This window comes from Triticum aestivum, chromosome 7D (genome assembly GCF_018294505.1).
Source record: "Triticum aestivum cultivar Chinese Spring chromosome 7D, IWGSC CS RefSeq v2.1, whole genome shotgun sequence".
Lineage (NCBI taxonomy): Eukaryota > Viridiplantae > Streptophyta > Magnoliopsida > Poales > Poaceae > Triticum > Triticum aestivum.
This window is the reverse complement of record NC_057814.1, coordinates 641,114,253-641,134,483: the sequence shown is the minus strand read 5'-3', so window position 1 is coordinate 641,134,483 and position 20,231 is coordinate 641,114,253. Positions and strand designations below refer to the sequence as shown.

The following is a 20,231-nucleotide window of genomic DNA, read 5'->3' as shown; positions in this document are numbered from 1 at the left end:
GGATCGCGGAAGCCAGCAGCGGAGAAGCAGCGTGGCTTCCACGGATGCCCCGCCTGGTGCTAGTGCACCGATGATCGAGATTCGTGCACCGGAGCCTCACTACCCCGTGGATGATGTAAAGGAGATGAAAGAATGTGATCTGCATTATCCCGTGGGGAACGTTTCCACGAAGGTAGCTAGCAGCAGTGCTTTACCCTGTACACCTGGAGCACTCCACCACAACAACCCCATTGCATATGGCTATGCTCGTGTCACGGTGGAAGACGTAGTCCAAGGGTTTGAGGACCTGGAGATTGACAAACCTACACCCGAAGGGGAGAGAAGACTTGGAGATGTCAAGCGCCAGTTCATTCTATGGAAAAAGAAGTACATAGTGTTTCCAGGCGAGGCGCCAAGGCTATCAAGTCCACCCCCCTCCGATGGTGGTGGTGGTGGTGGCGGTGGTGGTGGTCGTGGTGGTTCACCTACACCTCCTTCACGCCATTCGACGCCGTCCCCCGATCCACAACCTCCGGCGGGTACGACGCCCCTCAATCCTCCTCCGGCGGGTAAGACCCCCCCCCCCCAATCCACCTCCGGCGAAGAAGCGGAAGCAGGCGGACAGCAAGGAAACCCGCTCCTGGACTATTAACCCGGACCCTTATGTACCTAAGACCACAAGGGTACCGGAGCCATCACTGAAGCCTCTCCTCCCAAGGCCTGGGGAACTTAGTGAAGCTGAAACCAAATTGGCCGCGTCTGCTGATTATGAGAAATGGAAGGCGGATATGAAGGCGAAAAAAGAGCCTGAGCCCAAGCAAGTATTCACTGAGAAGCAAAAGAAGTGGGCTAAGGATTTTTTGACGACACCGTCCCAAGCCGAGCTGAATATGCCTGACGACTATGGACATGAACTTCGTAGGCAAGCAAAAATATTGAAGGAGGAGAAAGAAAAAAGTAAAAAAAGCAGGAAACAAGTTGACCAGCTCGGGATGCAGAAGAAACAATCGATCCCCCCGCTCATAGTGAAAGCCGGTCCGAAAGAGGACCCCGAGATCATAGCAGCTGCGGCAGCACTTGGATTGACTGTACCGGGTGCCATGGAACAAGCGTCCGAGATGGGTTTGACTCTTCGTTCCTTGTTAGGCCTTGAGGATGCGCTAGTATGTGAGATAGCATTACAATATGTGCGGAATGGGCCTCTCGTCGAGCCTGCGCGGGAAAAGAGTCTACCACCACAAATGCGAAATCTGCTACGTTGGTACAAGCAATTCATAACATGGGCCGACAAAGAATATGTTTATGCGGATGTTACAGATGAGCATCACACCAAACGGTACTCTGTAGAAATTCATATGAGTGAATTGTTCCAGCTGTTCAATCTGCGTGACCTCGACAAATCTATGCTGAGTTGCTACGTTCTGTAAGTGATTTATTTCTACCTCATCTCGTTCTTCATTGCCTGCACTATATATATATTGTCCTAACTATATTGTTGCGTACGCTATTATGCAGATTGAAGATTTGGGAATGCAAAATAAGAAACATCCATGATGTTGGGTTCATTGACCCACATATCGTTAATGGACATGTGTTACAACATCACCCCGAAGACGTGGAGAAAGACCTGTACAAGTTTCTTAGAAAGCATCAACTCAAAAGTCATATTCTATTTCCTTACCATTTTGGGTGAGTGTTTCAGTCTTGTGCCATTCTCTTTTGTTTACTCCATGCATGGTATGTCTAATCGATGAGTTATGCATGACTGTGCATGTAACGTGTCCGCAGGTTCCACTGGATTCTGCTAAATATTGAACTTCACACCTCCAGAGTTCTAATCATGGACTCTATGGATTCGGATCCAAAGCGTTGGGCCGACATGAGAAAAATGCTGCAAAAGTAATTATTTTCAATCATTTGAGCTCTATATCGATCGGTCTCTTTCGTTCATTTCCTAATATCAAGTAACTAATAACTTCCTTATTCATTTAATTTTCTTTGCCCTGTAGGGTTTGGAGACGGTTCTCAGAAGAAATTGTCGGTGAATTCAAACATGAGCTAGATTTCAGAAGGTTAGTTAATGTGGATAAGCAGCCACCGGGGACCAATCTATGTGGATACTATATTTGTGAGAACATCCGGAGACACACCACGGAGCGGAAGGCATCGGATAGCGTGCGGACCGCGACGGATAACTTGCGGAGGAGGCTTAGTCCAGAAGCTCGTTTCCGACCAATTCAAGAAGAATTAGCAGGATTTTTCATGAGGGAAGTCATCAATCCTAAAGGAGAACACTATACCGAGGACGAAGAAATTTATATGCATACCCGAGATTGAAACTTGTACGAAGTTGTATATGGTCATCCATCCTAATTGTGTATGGAAACTTGTTCGAAGTTGTATATGGTCACCCGAGATTGAATATATATTATATATTCCTCTTGAATTCTTCTTGTTTGAAATTTCATATGCATGTATATAGTAGCGTAAAATATGTGTACTGAAACTTTATCAAAATTAAAATAAAACACAAAATATAATATAAAAGAAATAAAACACTCCAAACTAAAAAGAAACCAGGTTTAGGGGGGCTAAAACCCTAAACCTGCGGAGGAGCCCTTTAGTCCCGGTTGGCCACGAGAACCGGGACTAAAGGTCCTCCGCCCCGACGGACCACGGGCGCCCACGTGGACGGGCCTTTAATCCCGGTCAGCCACAAGAACCGGGACTAAAGCCTTTAGTCGCGGTCCGTAAGAGGCGCGACTAAAGGGGGGTCTTTAGTCGCGCATATTTAGTCCCGGTTGCACAGCCGGGACTAAAGGCTGTTGCGAACCGGGACTAAAGGGTTTTTTTCTATCAGTGACCTCTCTGCGCCAAGATGGCAGCCGGAGGGGAGGGGGCCAAAATTTCTATGATGGCAGCGGCGGCTGAACGGGAAACCCTCATGCATACCTCTGATTTTGCCTCGTCTTTGTTGGCCAAGAGATTGGTGGATTATATAGGGAAGAAAGTTGCGGGTGACCGACCGGTGTACACCTCATGGGCTGTTGTCGAAATCATGGGCCTCGCTCTCCCCTGGCCTGATATTTTGTACTACTCCCTCTTTGTCGACTTATTGGGCATATCTCATTTTTTTTAGTTTTTCGTTTTGTTAATCCCATTTCCATTTTACTTTATCACCCTTTTAGATTTGAGGTGCATTAAATAAAATTGACAACAACATTTAGCCCTTCTTGCTCATTTAGTAACCACACGTGCATATGTTGCAGTTAACGCAGATTAAAGCATCAATAAACATGAGATTTTTAGAAGAAAAAAAAGAGCATGCTAATTAAACAGTTTTGCAACTTATGAAACAGTAGCATATGCACGTGTGGTTACTAAATGAGCATGCTAATTAAACAGTAGCTGCCATACGAACTTTTTCCCTACCCCCGCCTCTAGATGTCATCTTGGCGTGAGGAGGTGGGAGGACCTTGGATCTTCAAGAATTTTAAAGTCTTTGTCATCATCTAGCAGTCATCGTAATCATTTTGGGAACACAGTACTCCAGTTCAGTTCTTTGTGGCAGTGAGACAATTACGTTATTGTGACATGTTACTTTTGCAGATTTGATTTTTTGTGGTGTTGGAATCATTTACGCAAGGAGAATCTAGAAGACGCATCAAGTTTCTTAAAAGTCAAACATATACTCGTTATATTGTTCTTAGGAGTATATGTTTGACTAAGATTATGGAATAAAATATCAACATCCACAGTACAAATAAATAAAATATGAAAATATTGTTCTAGAATGGATATAATGATACAAATTTGATATTATATATGATTATTTTCTTCTTAAACCTTGATCAAACATGCACAAGTTTAACCATAAAAAAAATTAAATACACCTTATATTTTGGAACAGATAGTATATCAACTTTCTCGTTAACAATCTATGATAGTGTATCATAGAGAGAGATATTTTGGTCAGAAGAACTAGAGAGAGGAGGAGGGTCTGACAAATGAGACCAGGAGTATTTTGGACATATAGACTGATCAACCGATTTTTACATGATGATAACAAACATAAAATGGCATTTATTAGTATGCTTCTAATGAAACGATGTCATTTTAAGTAGTCAAAACTTTTAGTGGAAAAACTGAGTAGCATGGCACAACTAGTGGCAAAACCGACAAAAGCCCCAAAATGAAACCATGTTCATCTTTACTGAAAAATAGAAGATGAGATTCACCATGTGAATAGACACTTTGACATGTGATCGTCCATGATAATTTTCATCACCACAATCAAGATTTTTGCTTAATCTCTGTTTTCCTGAGCCGCTTTTTCTTAGAATTGTGTACGGTTTGTCAAAAGTTTTCAAATTGTGCTTGCTTAGAATTTGATGCCAAAATAAAATTCTTTCTCTTGAAAGAAGTTGTATGAAGCAAGGATACAAGAACTTGAACAACTACTGAAATAAGGGCAGCGGTCGGGAGGTCATAGTAGCATACTAGCATGCATTCCTTGATACCGCCTATACATCATTGCTTTTGTCGGCCAAGCAGTTGTGCTGAATAGTCAAGCATCATGCAATCACAAGCCCATCTGATGCTTCTCTTATTTCCCCATGATATCTCCATTGCAGTTCTTTGGCATCGAGATGCTCAGTGACATTAGAGTGGTGCTATAGTGTGGCCATCATGTCGCTCTGAAAAGCTTGGGGAGTCCTAAGACTTACTCCAATTCATTCATCTAACATTTTACATTGTGTTTAAGTTTGATTCGACGTGCCACAAAAAAATGTGGTTTAAACTTTTACATTGCGAAGGTGTTGCTCAAAGTACGCTTTGGTATGCTTAGTCCCTCTCAATAGTTGATAACTTAGTTACCTTGTTTATTAGACAGTTGGTTCTTTTCCTTCGTAGAATAAACCATTGATCCGGTTCATAAGGGAATCATGCACTAGCAGTTGTTATTATGCTTGTCAATTTTATATGTAAACTACTCTCTCTATCCCAAAATAAGTGACATGGTTTTATTTAAAATTTGAACTAAAACCACGCCACTTGTTTTTGAGATGGAGGGAGTGCAAGATAAAATGTGTCATTAGTACCGAGTCTACGATGTATATATACATTCTAACCGGAGCCATATTGGCAGCGCAGTTGCTTCTAGGTAGACTGTTGGAACTTGGATAATCTGAGGAACATAGTAATTTTACTCACAATAGGTACTTGTAAGTCGCCTGAAAATAGTTTTTAGGTTAGTCAATTATAAGGAAACAACCATCGGAAGGAAGGAAGAAGTAGTCGCCGGCTCGCCAGAGAAGCCCTCTGGGTCTATCTTAGGGTGGCAGGAGACCCATTATCTATCATAGGGTGGCAGGCGACCCCATTATCTATCTTAGGGTTCTTGGGGGGTGCAGGTTCATCAGAAAAAAATGATTCATGGCTGGGGTTAGAGGGATGGCCGGGGCAGGCGGCAACACGACAATGGGTGGTAGTTGGCGGGAGGGTGAGGCGGCAAGGCTGGCGTGGGAGTACCGTGGGCCGCGAGCGGCAATTAGGCCGATGGTGGCTCAGCGGTTTGATGTAGAAGAAGGCCGACTGGAAGTGGAAGACGCGCATCGGGCTGTTTATTTTCCATCGGACGGCTGGAAACCAATCGACTGCCACAAATTAAATTTTCAGTTGACTAGTGTCTTGCCATTCCCAATTTTGCTGATGTATCTCTGAAGTAAACTTATAGAGGCATGTGCTCTTGTAAGGATGCTTTTACTGATTTATGCATCTAGCTTCTCAATGATAGCACATGCTTCCGGGTTGTACTAATAGCATTAAACTTCCACAAGTCAGTAGAGGTGCATGATACTTTTAGGACATATTTGTACTGGTCTATTTTAATTGAGATTAAATCAATAGACTTAAGACTTGCATCTGTAGTTGTTTCTTGCTGATGAAAGGCAACACTTAGTTTCTGATGAGAGAGTTCAAGGTTGTGATGCTTGGTTTCCAGAAAGTAGTACCAAGGATTGGTGAAGTGATTGCCAACTCTTGCTTGGAGAAAGGAATCACCAAAGTATTCTTTGACAAAGGGGCTTTCCTCTAGCATGGTGGCATCAAATCTCTAACTGATGCCACTAGAGAGATTGGGCTTGAGTAATGAACAATTGATTTTTTTAATTTTTCTAGTATTTTTTGTGAATTTTTTCTGGCCAGGTGCAGATGAGCCTGGGCACCGAATTGTTGCACTCATGTTTCTTTCAATATTGTTGGTATTGCAAGTAATATTCTCTGTTTTCTGTTTGGTTTCGTCACTTTGGTTTTCTGTTTGTATATTAGTAAATGCTTTGTATACTTGCATTATGTTTGTAAAATGCTTTTATATTGTAAATCTGGTAGTCTTTTGAGGTTCAGCATAACAGAGTTATCAAATCATATTGTGTCAAAAAGTCCAAAATAAACCCTGAACTCGTAGGCGTTAGCTAAATCGAACCCTGAATTTCAAATCCTGGAAATCAGCACACCCAACTCACTAATCCCGGTCCAAAATGAACCCTGACAGCGTTTTAGGCGAAAAACGATGACGTGGCAGTAGTCAACCGGGATTGTTGACCTGACTTGTGGGCCAGCCAGTGAAAGTGTTGACTGGTGGCGTGGTCGTTTTTGTTTTAAGGATTGGGGAATTTGGGCAGCGAGGTGCTAGGGTTAGCGGCGGCAGGGGCGACGAGGCACAGAGCACGGCGGCAGCAGGGGCGACGGGGAGTAGAGCATGACGGCGGCAGGGACAAGAGCGGTGCGATGTCGTGGAGTTCAGGGGCTTCTTCCGCTCCCGGCTTCCAACGCGCCAGTGGAAGGAGGGAGACGGACTCGAGGTCTCCTGTAGCTTATAGGGAGAGCCCAATGGCATACGAGCCGCCGAAGATGTGCCACTGCAGACAGCCGCGCAAGGCGCCAAGATGGATCTCGTGGAGCCGCCAAAACCCCGGCAGGAGGTACTATGCGTGTGTGGATGCAATGGTGAGCCCCATTTTCTGTGCTCAAGTCCTTTTCTACTGCTCTTTTCTTGCTCTTAGTTTGTGATTGATTTCTTTTTCTGTTGAATAGCATGGTGGATGTGGCTATGTGGAATGGCATGATGATCCTTTGTCCAAGTATTTTAGTGACTTGATTGGAGATTTGGGAGACGAGGTGTGGAGGCTAAAGGGTCAGAGATATGTGGCTGAGGCTGAAGATGAAATTCCAAATGTGCCTGTGTCTGGTCATGAAGCAACATTACAGAATGTGGTTATGTCTCTGCAGGTTTAGTTAAAGGAGAAGAATGCAGAACTAGAAGCAATGAAAGGCAAATATATGAATGTGGTGATGGTTTTCATTGTCTTTGTGGTAGGTGTTTTCCTAGGGAAAATGCTAGTGTACTGAATGTGAGGTTAGCAGTTGGTGTGAGTTCTTTTGCTAGGAAAAAGTGCAAGTGCAATGAACATGTATGCAATGGTTTGTAATGCTATTATTTGTGATCTGGGAGTGGTTTGTTATCAATGAGACTATGATCTGTCAGTTAATGAAAATCTTAGTTTTTAATGGAAGTTGCAGTAGCTATTTTGTACCAATTATATGGAAATGAGCAAGTTGACAGTATGAGTACTCTGCTGTGAACATTGCTTGCATTTTGACAACATTTCTGTTGGCATTTGCATAGCAAAATGAAAATGAAACTAGTTGATATGTAAGAAAGAATGTGAAAATACACTACATATATATAGCAAACATTGCTTGAAATTTTATTGCATTTCATTTGACAGCATTTCTGCTGGCATTTGCATAGCAAAATGACAGTAATTGATTTGTAAGAAACAAAGTGTAAATACAGTGCACATAAAGCAAACATTGCTTGAAATTTGACTGCATTTCAGTTGACAGCATCTCAGTTTACAACATCCCAGTTCACCAAAAGGACATAGTTCATCAGAGGATCACCAACAGCACATAGTTCAGTACATGATAACCAAAAGGACATAGTTCAGTACATGATCAACACAAATATGTAACTAGTTGCCACTTGCAGTGAAGTATTGGTAGCTGGGCAGTGAAGATGCAGGAGCCCTCTTTCTTCTTTTATTTGCAGTAGATGGTCCAGCTTGTGCATTTGCTGATGACTTCCTGGGAGGTTTAAACCTTGAAGCTGCAGTACTTGGCATAGTTCCAAATGATCTTGGGGCAGTTCCTGTTGCAGGTTGTGCAGTAGCTGCCATAGATGGAGATGATCTTGGGGTAGACATTGGTGCTGCCATAGTTGCTGGTTGAGAAGGTTGTGAAGATGGACCAGCCTAGTAAAATTCAAAAGAAGTTAGTAATACTCATGTAAACTCACTATAATTGTTAATTCATGTTAATTTAGTAAAATTCAAGAGAAAATAGTAAAACTCATGTAAATCAATGAAATTTACCTTTGTTGTGTCCCTTTTTTGCTAGTCTTCTTAAGATGGGCATTCTTCTTCTTGCCTCTCTCTGGATTTTGTTGCAACCTGTCTTCTTATGTCCAGCAGTCCCACACATTGAGCAAATAATTACAGTGCCATGCTTGCTCATTTTTTTGCTAGGCTTAGGTTTCTCTGTTTCTTCCCTCCTCCTATCATTATTCTTAGGCCTGCCTGGCATGTTGTCTGGTATGGTTGCATATGCTGGGGCTTGAGGCCTAGGTTTGTTAGAAACTGGCCACATTTCTTCACCTTTTACAGGTTCCAAACAGTGTTCATAAATTTTGTTGAATACTTCAACAAAATAACAGGGAGCAATGAAATCTTCCACTTTTTGCCACATTTGAAGATAGATGTTATTGCATGGGAACAAGGAAGACCTGCCAGCTGGAAGTAGCCACATGAGCATGTCCAATTCTCAAGACTCACTGTGTACTGCCTTTTTCTCCCAGTGAGAAGTTTGACTTCAAATCTATCTTTGCCATTCCAAAGTACCTCCATGAACTATGTCCTTGCTATGTTACTCTTCAACTTCTTAAAAGCACTGGGGCATATTTTTCCATGAAACTTCTGACCTTTGGCCCTTTGTTCCTGAATTCTAACAAGTATCTTTTTCCTAATTTTTTTCTTGCATTGAAATTATTGGATAAAACCTTGCTTCAACAATTGCATGATTAAAAGATTCACAAAGATTATTGTCAACTGATTCACAGTTGGAACCCACTGGAAAATATGCCCTTGCCCAATGTACTGGCTCTGTTCTCATCATATCTTTTGCACCATCTGGTGTTTCTTGGGCTAGCTTTGCTTTGTAGTAGTTGAAGTCTTGCTTGTTTGCTGCTTTGGCAACTGCCCAGAACTTCTTCTACCACTCATGTGCCCTATGCTTCTTTCTCCAGTTGGCATAGATATGCCTAGCACACATTCTGTGCTCTGCAGTTAGCAGATAGTCCTTCATAGAATTAATCAGTCCCTTCTGCTGATCTGAAATGAACACCCATCCAGCTCCATTGTTATTAATGTCAAGATCTTTAATAAGCAAGCTAATAAACCACTTCCAGCTTTCATTTGTTTCCTTCTCAACAACAGCCCATGCCAGTGGATACATTTGATTGTTGGCATCTCTACCAACAACACACAATAGCTCTCCTTTCACAGCCCCTTTGAAAAAACACCCATCTAATCCTATTACTTTCCTGCAGCCAGCCTTGAACCCTAACTTCAGTGCATTAAAGCACACATAAAAGCTTTGAAATATGTTTTCTTCCATGTTTGCAACAGTGCTTCCTGGATTACTTCTGAGCAGCTCCAGTTGGTAATCAAAAACCCTAGTGTACTCATTCTTCATTCCAGCTCTTAATTTGTCCATGACTAGCTTCTTTGCATGCTTGCACTTAGAAGTTGATACATCAGCAAACATATCCTGGAGAACTGTTGCTTTCATGCTCTCAATCTTCCACATTGGATTAGCTAAAATAAAGTGCTCATATCTCTGAGCAATAACCTTTGCTGTCACAAGTCTGTTCTCTCTATTTTGTGCACATTCATGCTCATCATTAAAAGTAATAATCTGAAACCTGCTTGTTCTTGAGGTTTTGGCTCCATAAATCAACCAAGGGCACCCAGGCCATCCACACTTAGCTCTGACTCTGTCTGTCTCTATTTCATGAACACAATGCTCCTCTTGGTAACAATTCCATATCTCTTCAATGCCTTCACAAGCTGATTCTTGCTTCTGAACACCATTGTTAATGAAAAGTGTGGAATATCTGTGTCATTGTTGTATCTGGGATACTTGCTCTTCCTCCTAACCATTTGCCCATTAGAATCTTCATCATAAGAATAATCCTCATCAGATGAATCATAGCCCCACTCCTTCTCCTCTCCCTCTATCTGTTCTTCCATATTTGCAATTAGTTCAATGGGAACAGGAGCTGATGAATCTCCTGCAGGCCAACTCTTTGTATCTCTCATCTTCTTCTTGAATTTTCTAGCATGCCTCCTAAGCTCCACAACTTCTGAATTTTCTCCACTATCCTCACTATGGGGCATGTACTCAGTATCTTCATCAGAATCACTGTCTGAAACTGCAATATTGTTCTGAACATGGACTTGCTCTGCTGCAATATTTTCCTGAAAATTCACTTGCTCTACTATTGTACTGTTCTGAACATTGACTTGCTCTGCTGTTGTACTACTCTGAACATTGACTTGCTCTGGTGCTTGAACTGGCACTTCATCTGGATTGCACACTTGAGAAATGACAAATTGGGAATCTGGCACTTGAACAACATCACTAGCTTCTAAAGTTCTTCTAGACCTGGGCTGCTTAACTGGACTGCTAACAAGTTGAGTGAGCACACCACTGTCAAGTGGCTCTGCACTAATGACAATATCAGGTTCTTCAAATTCATCATCACTTACATCCATTATCTCATTCTCATAATCACTGCCATTGCTGCTGTACTCACTGTCCTGCTCCCCATGATATTCAACATAAATATCTGCTACATCTCCAACACAAATGTAGTCTGCCATATTCATACAACCACTGTCATCAAACAAAAACACCAAACCATCAGCTAGTTCCTTCCCAGGATACAAAAAATACAGCTTCATCGATTCCTTCAAATCAACATGGTCTTTCAAATGCTCTCTAACTTCTTGCAATGACAACTTGTCCCTCTTGATATGTGACATCTCTTCATCGCCCCCACATAATCCAGAACAGGACCAGTGTGGATGAACTGCCCTCCAATATGAAATCTGACGTTCAAAGTCTCCTTCGGATCCATGATTTAACTGAAACAAACATGAGAATATCACTACATTGTCCTAATCCGAGCATTTGGAATAACAAAAACGCAAAAATAAAATCATCCCAAAACCTAACTTTACAGTTGCCGAAAAGCCCCAATTTTTCGCCCACAAACCCTAACACTAACAGGGCAGAGAGAGCCTAAATTGCAGCGACCGGAGGAGGAGTACATCGAAGATATTACCTTCAACGCCGCTCGTCGTCCTGCCGTCACGATCGCCGCCGGTGCCGCCGATCACCCGCCCCTCGCCATTGCCGTCGCTCGAGCAGGGGAATGCCAGGACACATCGCAGTTGAGGGGGATGGACTGCCCTTCGTGGGCTGCCTCTCCACTAATAACAAAGGAGGCGCTATGGGCCGTTGTGGGCCGGCCCAAGTTCGACGCGCCCAACGTGCCCCAACAGCCAGCAATACCAGTTTCCTCTGCCATGTCATCAATCCCTGTTTGGGAATGAGCTCAGGGTTCATTTTGGACCGGGATTAGTGAGTTGGGTGTGCTGATTTCCGGGATTTGAAATTCAGGGTTCGATTTAGCTAACGCCTACGAGTTCAGGGTTTATTTTGGACTTTTTCCCATAACTCATAGTAGCAGAGGGACCATTGAGGACTGGACCTATCACATCAATCCCGCAGCCACTAGGACTTATGTATTGTTTGTATTCTCATCCCAATTATCTTCCTTGCCTATGGTAGCTGCTCATGAGAAAATAGACATATGCCTTGTGTAGTCGTGTTTGCCTGGTTCCTTGTATCTCTTGATGCATTTTTATCCCTCGCGATAAAATAAGAATAGGATCCACAATTCGTTTCAACTTTTTTTTTCTAAATCTCACATGGTTCACCCCACTGCATAAATACTACCAGGCGCTATACAAAACACAACCTGCAAAAAGAAGTTAGAAGTGCCGCTGTGTATGCGTTCTTAAACGGGAAATGTTTGACACGATTAATATTAAGTCACTAACATATTTATGCACATACACGGGCACTGTCCTAGTAAGTTAAATTACAATGCTTGGATGCCTAGAATGTTATTTCTCTTCAAGTCTAAAGCTATCTCATTCCACAGTTTCATGTATAGCAAACCTATTCAGAGAGGAGGAAGGAAACACATGTAGTGGTGGATCAGATATAAGACGTAAAAATCCATTGAAGGCTTGAAGCAGCACCCCCAATACTGGAGTGTTTGCAACTTACTAAGTTTGCCATATTGATCGAATTTAATTCAATAATGAATGAAAAAAAGTCTTGACATGACACGAACTCATACACATGAAAACATAGAAGGAGATACATTCGTTGAGCGTGCAAATTCCAGCATTTTAAATCCAAAATGCCACTGGATCACCGATGAACAACTTGGTGGTTTCTCCCGGCACTTTGAAGTATTCCACCCGGCGGCTCTTGCCAGTCGCGAGGTCTCCATTCATGTCATGGCTGAGAGAGAAAGTGGTCAAACGATAAAGAAAGCAGCCCACATCTCCCTCCTCCTTGAGCTCCTGATCGATGCAGATGCACTCTACGAGGCAGAACTTGCTACGGTGCCCCATGTAGACGAGCGTGGCGCCTACATGCCTCTCCGCCGGGTCCTCGCTGAACAGCTTCTCCTTGCCGAGCTTTGACACGGGAGGGGTGTCATCAGAGCTGGGCAGGTAGGAGGAGTAGAGCTGGCCGCGGGTGTCGGGGTCTTTCGAGAGCCCGACAAAGGCGTTGAGGAGAGGGTCAAAGTGGCCACGGCCGGCGAAGGGCAGCCCCCAATTGCCGAGCTGTCTCCATGAGAGCTCCTCCGCGTCATAGGCGAAGGTCGCCGCAATGCCTTCCTTCTTGGTGCTCACGAGGAAGGACCGTCCGTCGGGGTGCACGGCGTAGGAGGTGGATGTGGCGTTGCAAAGCTCGAATGGCGGCTTCAGGAGCACTCGCGGCCACCAGTCCCAGTCCATGTCCATGCCGCCGCCGCCGGATCGATCCACGGAGAGCATCTGGAAGGCGCCTACGCCCAGGGTGAACAGCTTATCGTCACCGATGGCGAGATATATGGGACGGATCGGGTTCGCCGGCCCGGGGCCAAAGGTGATGCCCCGCGAGCGGACGTCCAGCGCGGGGATGAAGGTCCTGGTCGGCGGTAGCGCGGGGATTATAAAGGAAGGAAAGTTGCCGGTGACTTATATATCGCGGTGTGGACATCGTAGGTTGTTGCAAGGAAAAATGTGCTGGAACCCATGGGCCTCGCCCTCCCCTGGGCTGATTTAGGGGTGAAATAGTCCTACCAAAAACTAGACCAGTTTCTTCTCAAAAAAAACAAAACTAGACCAGTTGAACCATGGAAAAAAATAGACGAGTTTTCAAAATTTCCTTCTATACAAATATTGTATGTCATTGGCATACTCTTGATGAAAATAAACCAAAAACTAGACGAGATTAAGGGGTTGGTGAATTTCAAAACAACCTTCTAGTGCTTAGGAACTTGACAAGCAAGCTACAAAGAGTACTAGGTAGCGGAGAAAAGAACTCGCGAGGTAAGTAAAAGCTTGAGTTAAGATATACTACCTCCGTCCTGATTTACTAGTCCTCATTATATTTTGTGCCAAATTTTTACCATAGATTGAACTAACAAAATATTTATGCATGTCATTAACAATTCGTTAGTTAAATCTTTGGTCAAAATTTGACACAAAGTACAAAGGGGCCCAATAAACCAGGACAGGGGTGGTAGCGAAAAAAAGGGCACGGCGATGTTTTTTCCGTGGTTTGGATTTTTTTTTGGCAAAGGAGGATAAACTCTTGGCCTCTGCATCTAGACGATGCATGCGGCTATCTTATTAATTATTCACAGAGACCATACAAAGTAACACATCAGTGAGCCTGAAGCCACCATCTAGGCAACATCTATTGCTACTCTTATCCCATTGATGAAGGTGTGCCGAATATCCGGGCCTAATACCAAACGGACATCGTACCAAACCCTAACATCTAAAGCCGGATGCCCCAGCCCATCCACACACCGGGACTGGGTCCCATACCGAACCGACACACTCTCAGAGGCTGCCGCTGCTATCTTCCACCAGTCCATCTCCAGAGCAGCAACTGACCCATCGACCTTGCCTGGCCTGCTGTCGACGCCACCACGACGCCAGACAACTCCACCATCCTGCACGAATCTGTCCACACGCGCTCGTCGCCGAACCTCCGCAGCACCATGCCACCGGGATCCGCCATCGGCCTTGCAGTGGATGAGACACCGCTCTTCCGCTTGTCCCGTCCAACTAGCACTTGCTCCAAAACGATGCCCTCAGGAGGGACAACGGCATCAAAGGCATCATGCCATCATCGTCCGATCCGGTAGATCCAGATCTAGGGTTTTCATCGGAGCATCACGAGTGGGGTGTCACGACCTGCAACAACGATGCCTTGAGAAGGGAACGACGTCATACACGCCGCCATTGTCGGCCATGACCGAAGTCGGCACGATTTTCACTGGAAGTCGCGTCCCCCCAACCTCGCAGTTGGCTGGAGCCAAATGGAGCCTCGCCGTGGAGACGAGGGCCGCTGTCGACATGCCGACAGGGAGCCTCCAGCCGCCCCTCACCGGTCCTCCTCGCGCCACCGGCCGGCCAAGGCCGTACCGAGACGGATCTGGACAGGACTCCAGATCCGCAGCCATCGGAGCCACCCATGTGCCCACGGCCGCCACACCGTTCCGTGGAGGCACTATCCCACATCACGCTGATGGAGGCTTTGAACCAAATGGTTCTACGACACTCTTGATCCTGAATGTGTCGCCCATCAAGGGCCCACCAAGCGAAGTCAACCTATTACCCCATGGCTTATCGACCACCAAAGGTAAAAACTCACTCGAGGTAGATCTGCATGGAGTAGACGATCTCATTTCCCTTACAAACTCTTGACCCCTTCACACGTGAAACAAAGACTCTTTAGTGACTCCTAACCACCAAGGAGGCGCGCACCCTACAGTACTAACAAGCAAAATGAAGTCACTTGGATGAACTCCTCAAAAGATCTCAAATCAAATCTCTTTCCTGAACCCATATGATCTCTGTTAAAAACGATGTGATTGGAGTAAAAGAGATGAAGTGTTAGGTGTGGGTATTAGAGGATGGGAGGATCTTGAAGAATCAAGGAAATCCAAACGCTCAGAGCATGTTCTGAACCAGGCCTAAAAAGAGCAGTGGTTCCGAACAACAACAAAATGGCTCTTTTCTACGAGAATAGAACTGACTTAGAAGGCACGCACTGTCTTCCCTCCATCCAGGTGTACTGAACTCTCTCATATTTTGGGTCGGAATTTGACCATCATTATGCCTAACAAAATATGAAGTATATTGTTGGATTTGTATTTAAAAGAGATTATCCATTGTATAATTTTTGTGGCATATAATTTACATTATTAGTTAAATGAATCTATGGTCAGACTTTAACTCAAAATAAGAGGGGGGGCTAATAAACCCAGACGGAGGGAGTAGTTCTGAAGATTCAAAAACTACAACCTCTTCACTTCACTGGCTTCTGAGAAACCGCAAGAAGCAAAACACAGTAATTTTTGTCGGAGGATTTAATGCATTTGTATTATTGTATATATGATGCATCTGCCCCTACCTCCACGCTGCAACGCAGGAAGAGGTGCCGACTACTTAACCAGTACAGACTTCGAACTGCAGCACATTCATGAGTAGTAACACCAAATTCTTCTTGCTTGTACAGGACAGAAGCGAACTATCAACTATGCACAGTACTCCTACAAGGTAGGCAAGAACAAGTTCTGCTTTCCCTGAAGAATCTCTTGGTGACTTCTATCTGCAAGTGGTAAACCAGAAACAGGAAACATATTTCAGTTTAATCCCAATCGAGAGAAATTTCAACGGCGGATCCAGAAGTGGACCAGTTTTCAAAAAATATTTTGTTAGAAAAAACCACTAGGCTGGCAGTAGGACCTTTGTCAACCCGAAGGACATTCAGCTCATAATTTATGTTTAAAATGAATTTCCAGTGCTTCACGTTCAAATATTAATGATCTTAATAAATCACATTCACCAAATAAAAATACTTTTTCTAAACCGAAACGAAACACAACCAGTATATATGATGGGACTTGGAAGATCAATTATATATGTTGAGACTTTCGCAAAGACCATGTGTGAAGAAGTGCCAGAGCCTATTTCTTCTTGCCCATCCACCTTACTAGTACCTCACATCACAAAGTCAAGCATTAACCCAAGCAACTCCAGGAGTCACTAACCAGGCATGCAACTTGACTAATGTTCTGCTGATCTTAGATTATATACAAGACTTCACACGATTAAATCCGACAAGTTCCACTTGACAGGACAGGTACATACAAGTAGAAGGACCTACATACTACATAGAAGAGCAATCTCAGCATCAACCATATCACATGTCGCGGCATACATTCATACCAGAAGAAACTACGGACTACACGGGAGGACAATTTGAGCATCAACTAGGCATGCCTGTGTCTCAACAAAATAGAAGAACTTCATCACACCAACTGGCCATGGCTGCATCTAAGCAAAATAGAACAACTTCCCTGCGCCAACTAACCTTTTTATTTAAAGGAAGAAAACCCCCGGCCTCTGCATCAATTGATGCATGCAGCCATATTATTAAATAAAAACGTAACAAGGTCATAAGGTCCAAAGATGCTCATAATCTCCCAGTAGTCGAAAATAAATAAATCTGGAAAGCGCCACAGCCGGCGATATAAGACTGAAAAAGTGCCACATCCGGCGATATAAAATAAGATACGATGCCTACACACCTAGCCTATTATTAACTCGCCACCCAAATCGGCTGAAGATAGCCTGTGCTACCGTCTCCCAACGGTTGCACCCAATAACCAAAGGCTCCCTGAAGTTCGCATGAGTGAGTGAGGACCACATACAGATCCAAGTTGTAGCTCTGTAGATAACCTGCCAAAAAATTGGTGAATTGTGTCCCATTAAAAATCATATCATTTCTAGTGTTCCATATAGCCCAAAATAATGCACATACTTCTATCCGAATATGTTTAGCTAAGTGTATGTCCACTCCATTAAGCCACGTCCTAAATAACGTGTTTATGCTCCTTGAAGGTTACGTTAAAGGCTATATGAATTGATCGCCATAATAATTGTGCAGGAGGACATTCGAGAAAGAGGTGTTTAATCGTTTTATTTTGATCACAAAAACCCTGCATCAACTAGCCATGGCTGTGTCTCAGCAACCTTTCCTCCCAACTCCCCTGCCTATAATCAAAAGAAGCCCAAACTATATGAAAATTCAAAGAGAAGTTGAGTCGAGGATAATAAATGAACCCACATCTATCACCAAGTCCAAAGAAGAATGGTAAAATTGTCCCCGGGTGTACCTTTACCATTGTGGAAATTGTCGAAAACTAAATCATCTGGATCGGCATTATTAGACAAAACCTACCTTACAAATCGAGAATGGCAATAAAAGAGCAATTACTTTGTGATGTCTCACACCTTCATCCTATGTTTATGATGGAAAAAACTGCACTTCTAGATTGTTAGGTTATTCAAGATTTACTTTGTGTATCATGACATATGAGAATTTGTACAAAGCGCTGATTCTAATCAAAATAAGATTTTCTTTTCTGGATGTGTAAGAACTGAAATTAATCAAATTCTTGCACTACAAACCTAAATCAATTAATCATGCATTATTCTATAAACTGAAGAACCAAGCAAAAAACATATACACATAGCAAAAAGATAAATTTACCTCACTTGTTCAACAAGGATAGCACATTACCAGACTTCATGTTTTCACAGTTCTAGATCCAACCATTTCCACCCAACTCCCCCGCCTACAAGCAAAGAAGCCCAAAAAACAATGAAAATTCTAAGAGAATTGGGATCAATGAGAAGGCATATGTGCCCAAAAAAACAATGAAAAGTCTAATTCGCTAACTATTTCACATAGCAGATGATATCACTATATTCTCTTAGTGCAATTGTACCCAGTTTCCGGTTGTTAGAAACCACTTGGTGAAGAGATCATTATGTGCACAAAACCATAGTCAGCATTTGTAAATTGCTAGACATTAAAGCAATTGTTATATTCCTATTCTAGCTTTAATATTGCCTAGTAATAACAACATGTTACATTGCCATAAATCACCTTGGTGACAAAGAAACAACTAATTCGATGTATTCTTATATATATTCAATGGATCCTTAATCACATGAACAATATCAGGAACGGAAATTAAATGTAAGGAATCCAAGCCAAACAAACAAATTGGGATTACTGTATTACCTGCAGTATAGAAATTTGTGTACGGATGAAGGGGGTCGTAACATGTTTTACTTGTATGAGTAATATGTCTGATTTGCATCGATTCAACTTGGAGCAGGAAGTTTCCAACTGTCGTAGAAAGAACAATCACATTTGTGTCCTCATCATACCCCATTATCAACAATACCCTTTCGTGGCCACTTTGCATTGAGTGTGGGAAGAGCCCTTCTAGCTCAATAGTTTTCTGCAGCAGCACCCATCTGACAACACCATCACATTTTGATTCCCGCTCCCATAACTGGATGGTAAATTTTGACAAAGTGGCAAGACCAAGTTCATTATCCTCTGTTCGTAAGAGCTGCACAGACCCATACGTTTGATGGTTAATATGGGCATCCGCGGGCTTCTCCATCACACAAAGGCTCTGACTTTCAAAATCAAACACAAGGGCACCACCTCTGCAAAGCGTCCAACAAAGTGCATTCCCAACAAGGACGCTCGGCCTTGTGAAAAATATCCTAGGTGTAGAGGCCAGCGAGACAATATCCCCCCACACACCAGATACCGATTTGTACACGCAAGCGAACGTATTTTCGCCTCCGTTGTTGATCAATACCAATTTGAACGGGCTCGAGAAGCAATCGCCATGCACGTGCCCATCTTCGGCATCAACACACAACACCGCGGCATGCCATCTTGAAACGTCATCGTCAGCTTCTATCCCCGGCGGAAAAGCCACACAGTGTCGCCGGCCGGTGAGGGGATCCCACACGATGGCCTTGCGCAAAGACTCTTCAAGCAGGACGGCGAGGCCATGGCGGCACCCGGTGCAGATCCAGCCTTTGCGGGTGTGTAGCGGCGTGAAGCGCCCGGGCAGGATGCGGTCCGGCGGGTCTAGCACGGGACTGAACTTGAATCTTGTGCCGCCGCTGAAGAAGCCGAGAAGAGGAGGCTTTCGGTGGTGCTTCCGGAAGCAGCGCGCGAAGCCGGCGTCAGAGAGGATGCTGCACCAGCGCTTGCAGACGGCGGACGCGCGGGGGAGCGACGATGGGTGGGGAGGGAGGCGGAGAAGGATCTCCCAGAGGACGTCCTCGTCGTCCAGCGGGTGGGCCGTCGCCCGCTTGGAATAGTGGCCGCTCATACTTGAGTCTCAAGGTTGTACACCAAATTGAAATTGGGGAGAAACCAGGGGCGCTCACAGGTAAATTTCTTCAGGGTGAAATTGGAGAGAAACTAGAACCGAAGTGAGACTGTCGATCGCCGGGGGAGCTAGGGCTAGGGCAAAGGAGCTCGATCGGCCGGGGTCGGGGAACCTCCGAAGGGCGGAGGCAGGGCGAGGCGTGCCGGAACGAGGGAAGGACTCGCCGGAGCGCTTGCGGGAGGGCGGCCGCCGGCGCTGGGCGCGGTTCGCCGGAGAGACGCACGGTGGGATAGGTGAGTTTGTTTTCTTCTCTCCGTCTATTGCTTCGTTTCTTTGAGGAGAATATCGTATTGCTTGGTTTTTTTTTTTTTGTGATGAATCCCACCGAGGGCCGAATCAACTGGCTGACGCTTTCCGAGTAGAAACGAAATAGATGTTTTTTTTAACTTCGAACGAAATAGACCTTTCTTTGTCTCGAAAAAAACGAAATAGACGTCTTTTACTATTAAAAAACAAAGAGTGAAGTGCATTGTAGGTCCCTAAACTATTTCAG

General features: G+C 44.1%; 1 protein-coding gene across 1 annotated transcript; it reads right to left on the bottom strand.

The window, feature by feature from the left end:
• Window positions 1-16,954: 16,954 nt before the first annotated feature.
• On the bottom strand, window positions 16,955-19,998 carry LOC123169303 (uncharacterized). Its single transcript, XM_044587143.1, has 3 exons — window positions 18,559-19,998; window positions 18,022-18,106; window positions 16,955-17,207 (listed from the first exon to the last, which is right to left on the bottom strand). The coding sequence occupies exons 1-2, from the start codon at window positions 19,676-19,678 to the stop codon at window positions 18,066-18,068; spliced, it is 1,161 nt and encodes a 386-aa protein (XP_044443078.1). The 5' UTR covers window positions 19,679-19,998; the 3' UTR covers window positions 16,955-17,207; window positions 18,022-18,065.
• Between the last annotated feature and the right edge of the window lie 233 nt (window positions 19,999-20,231).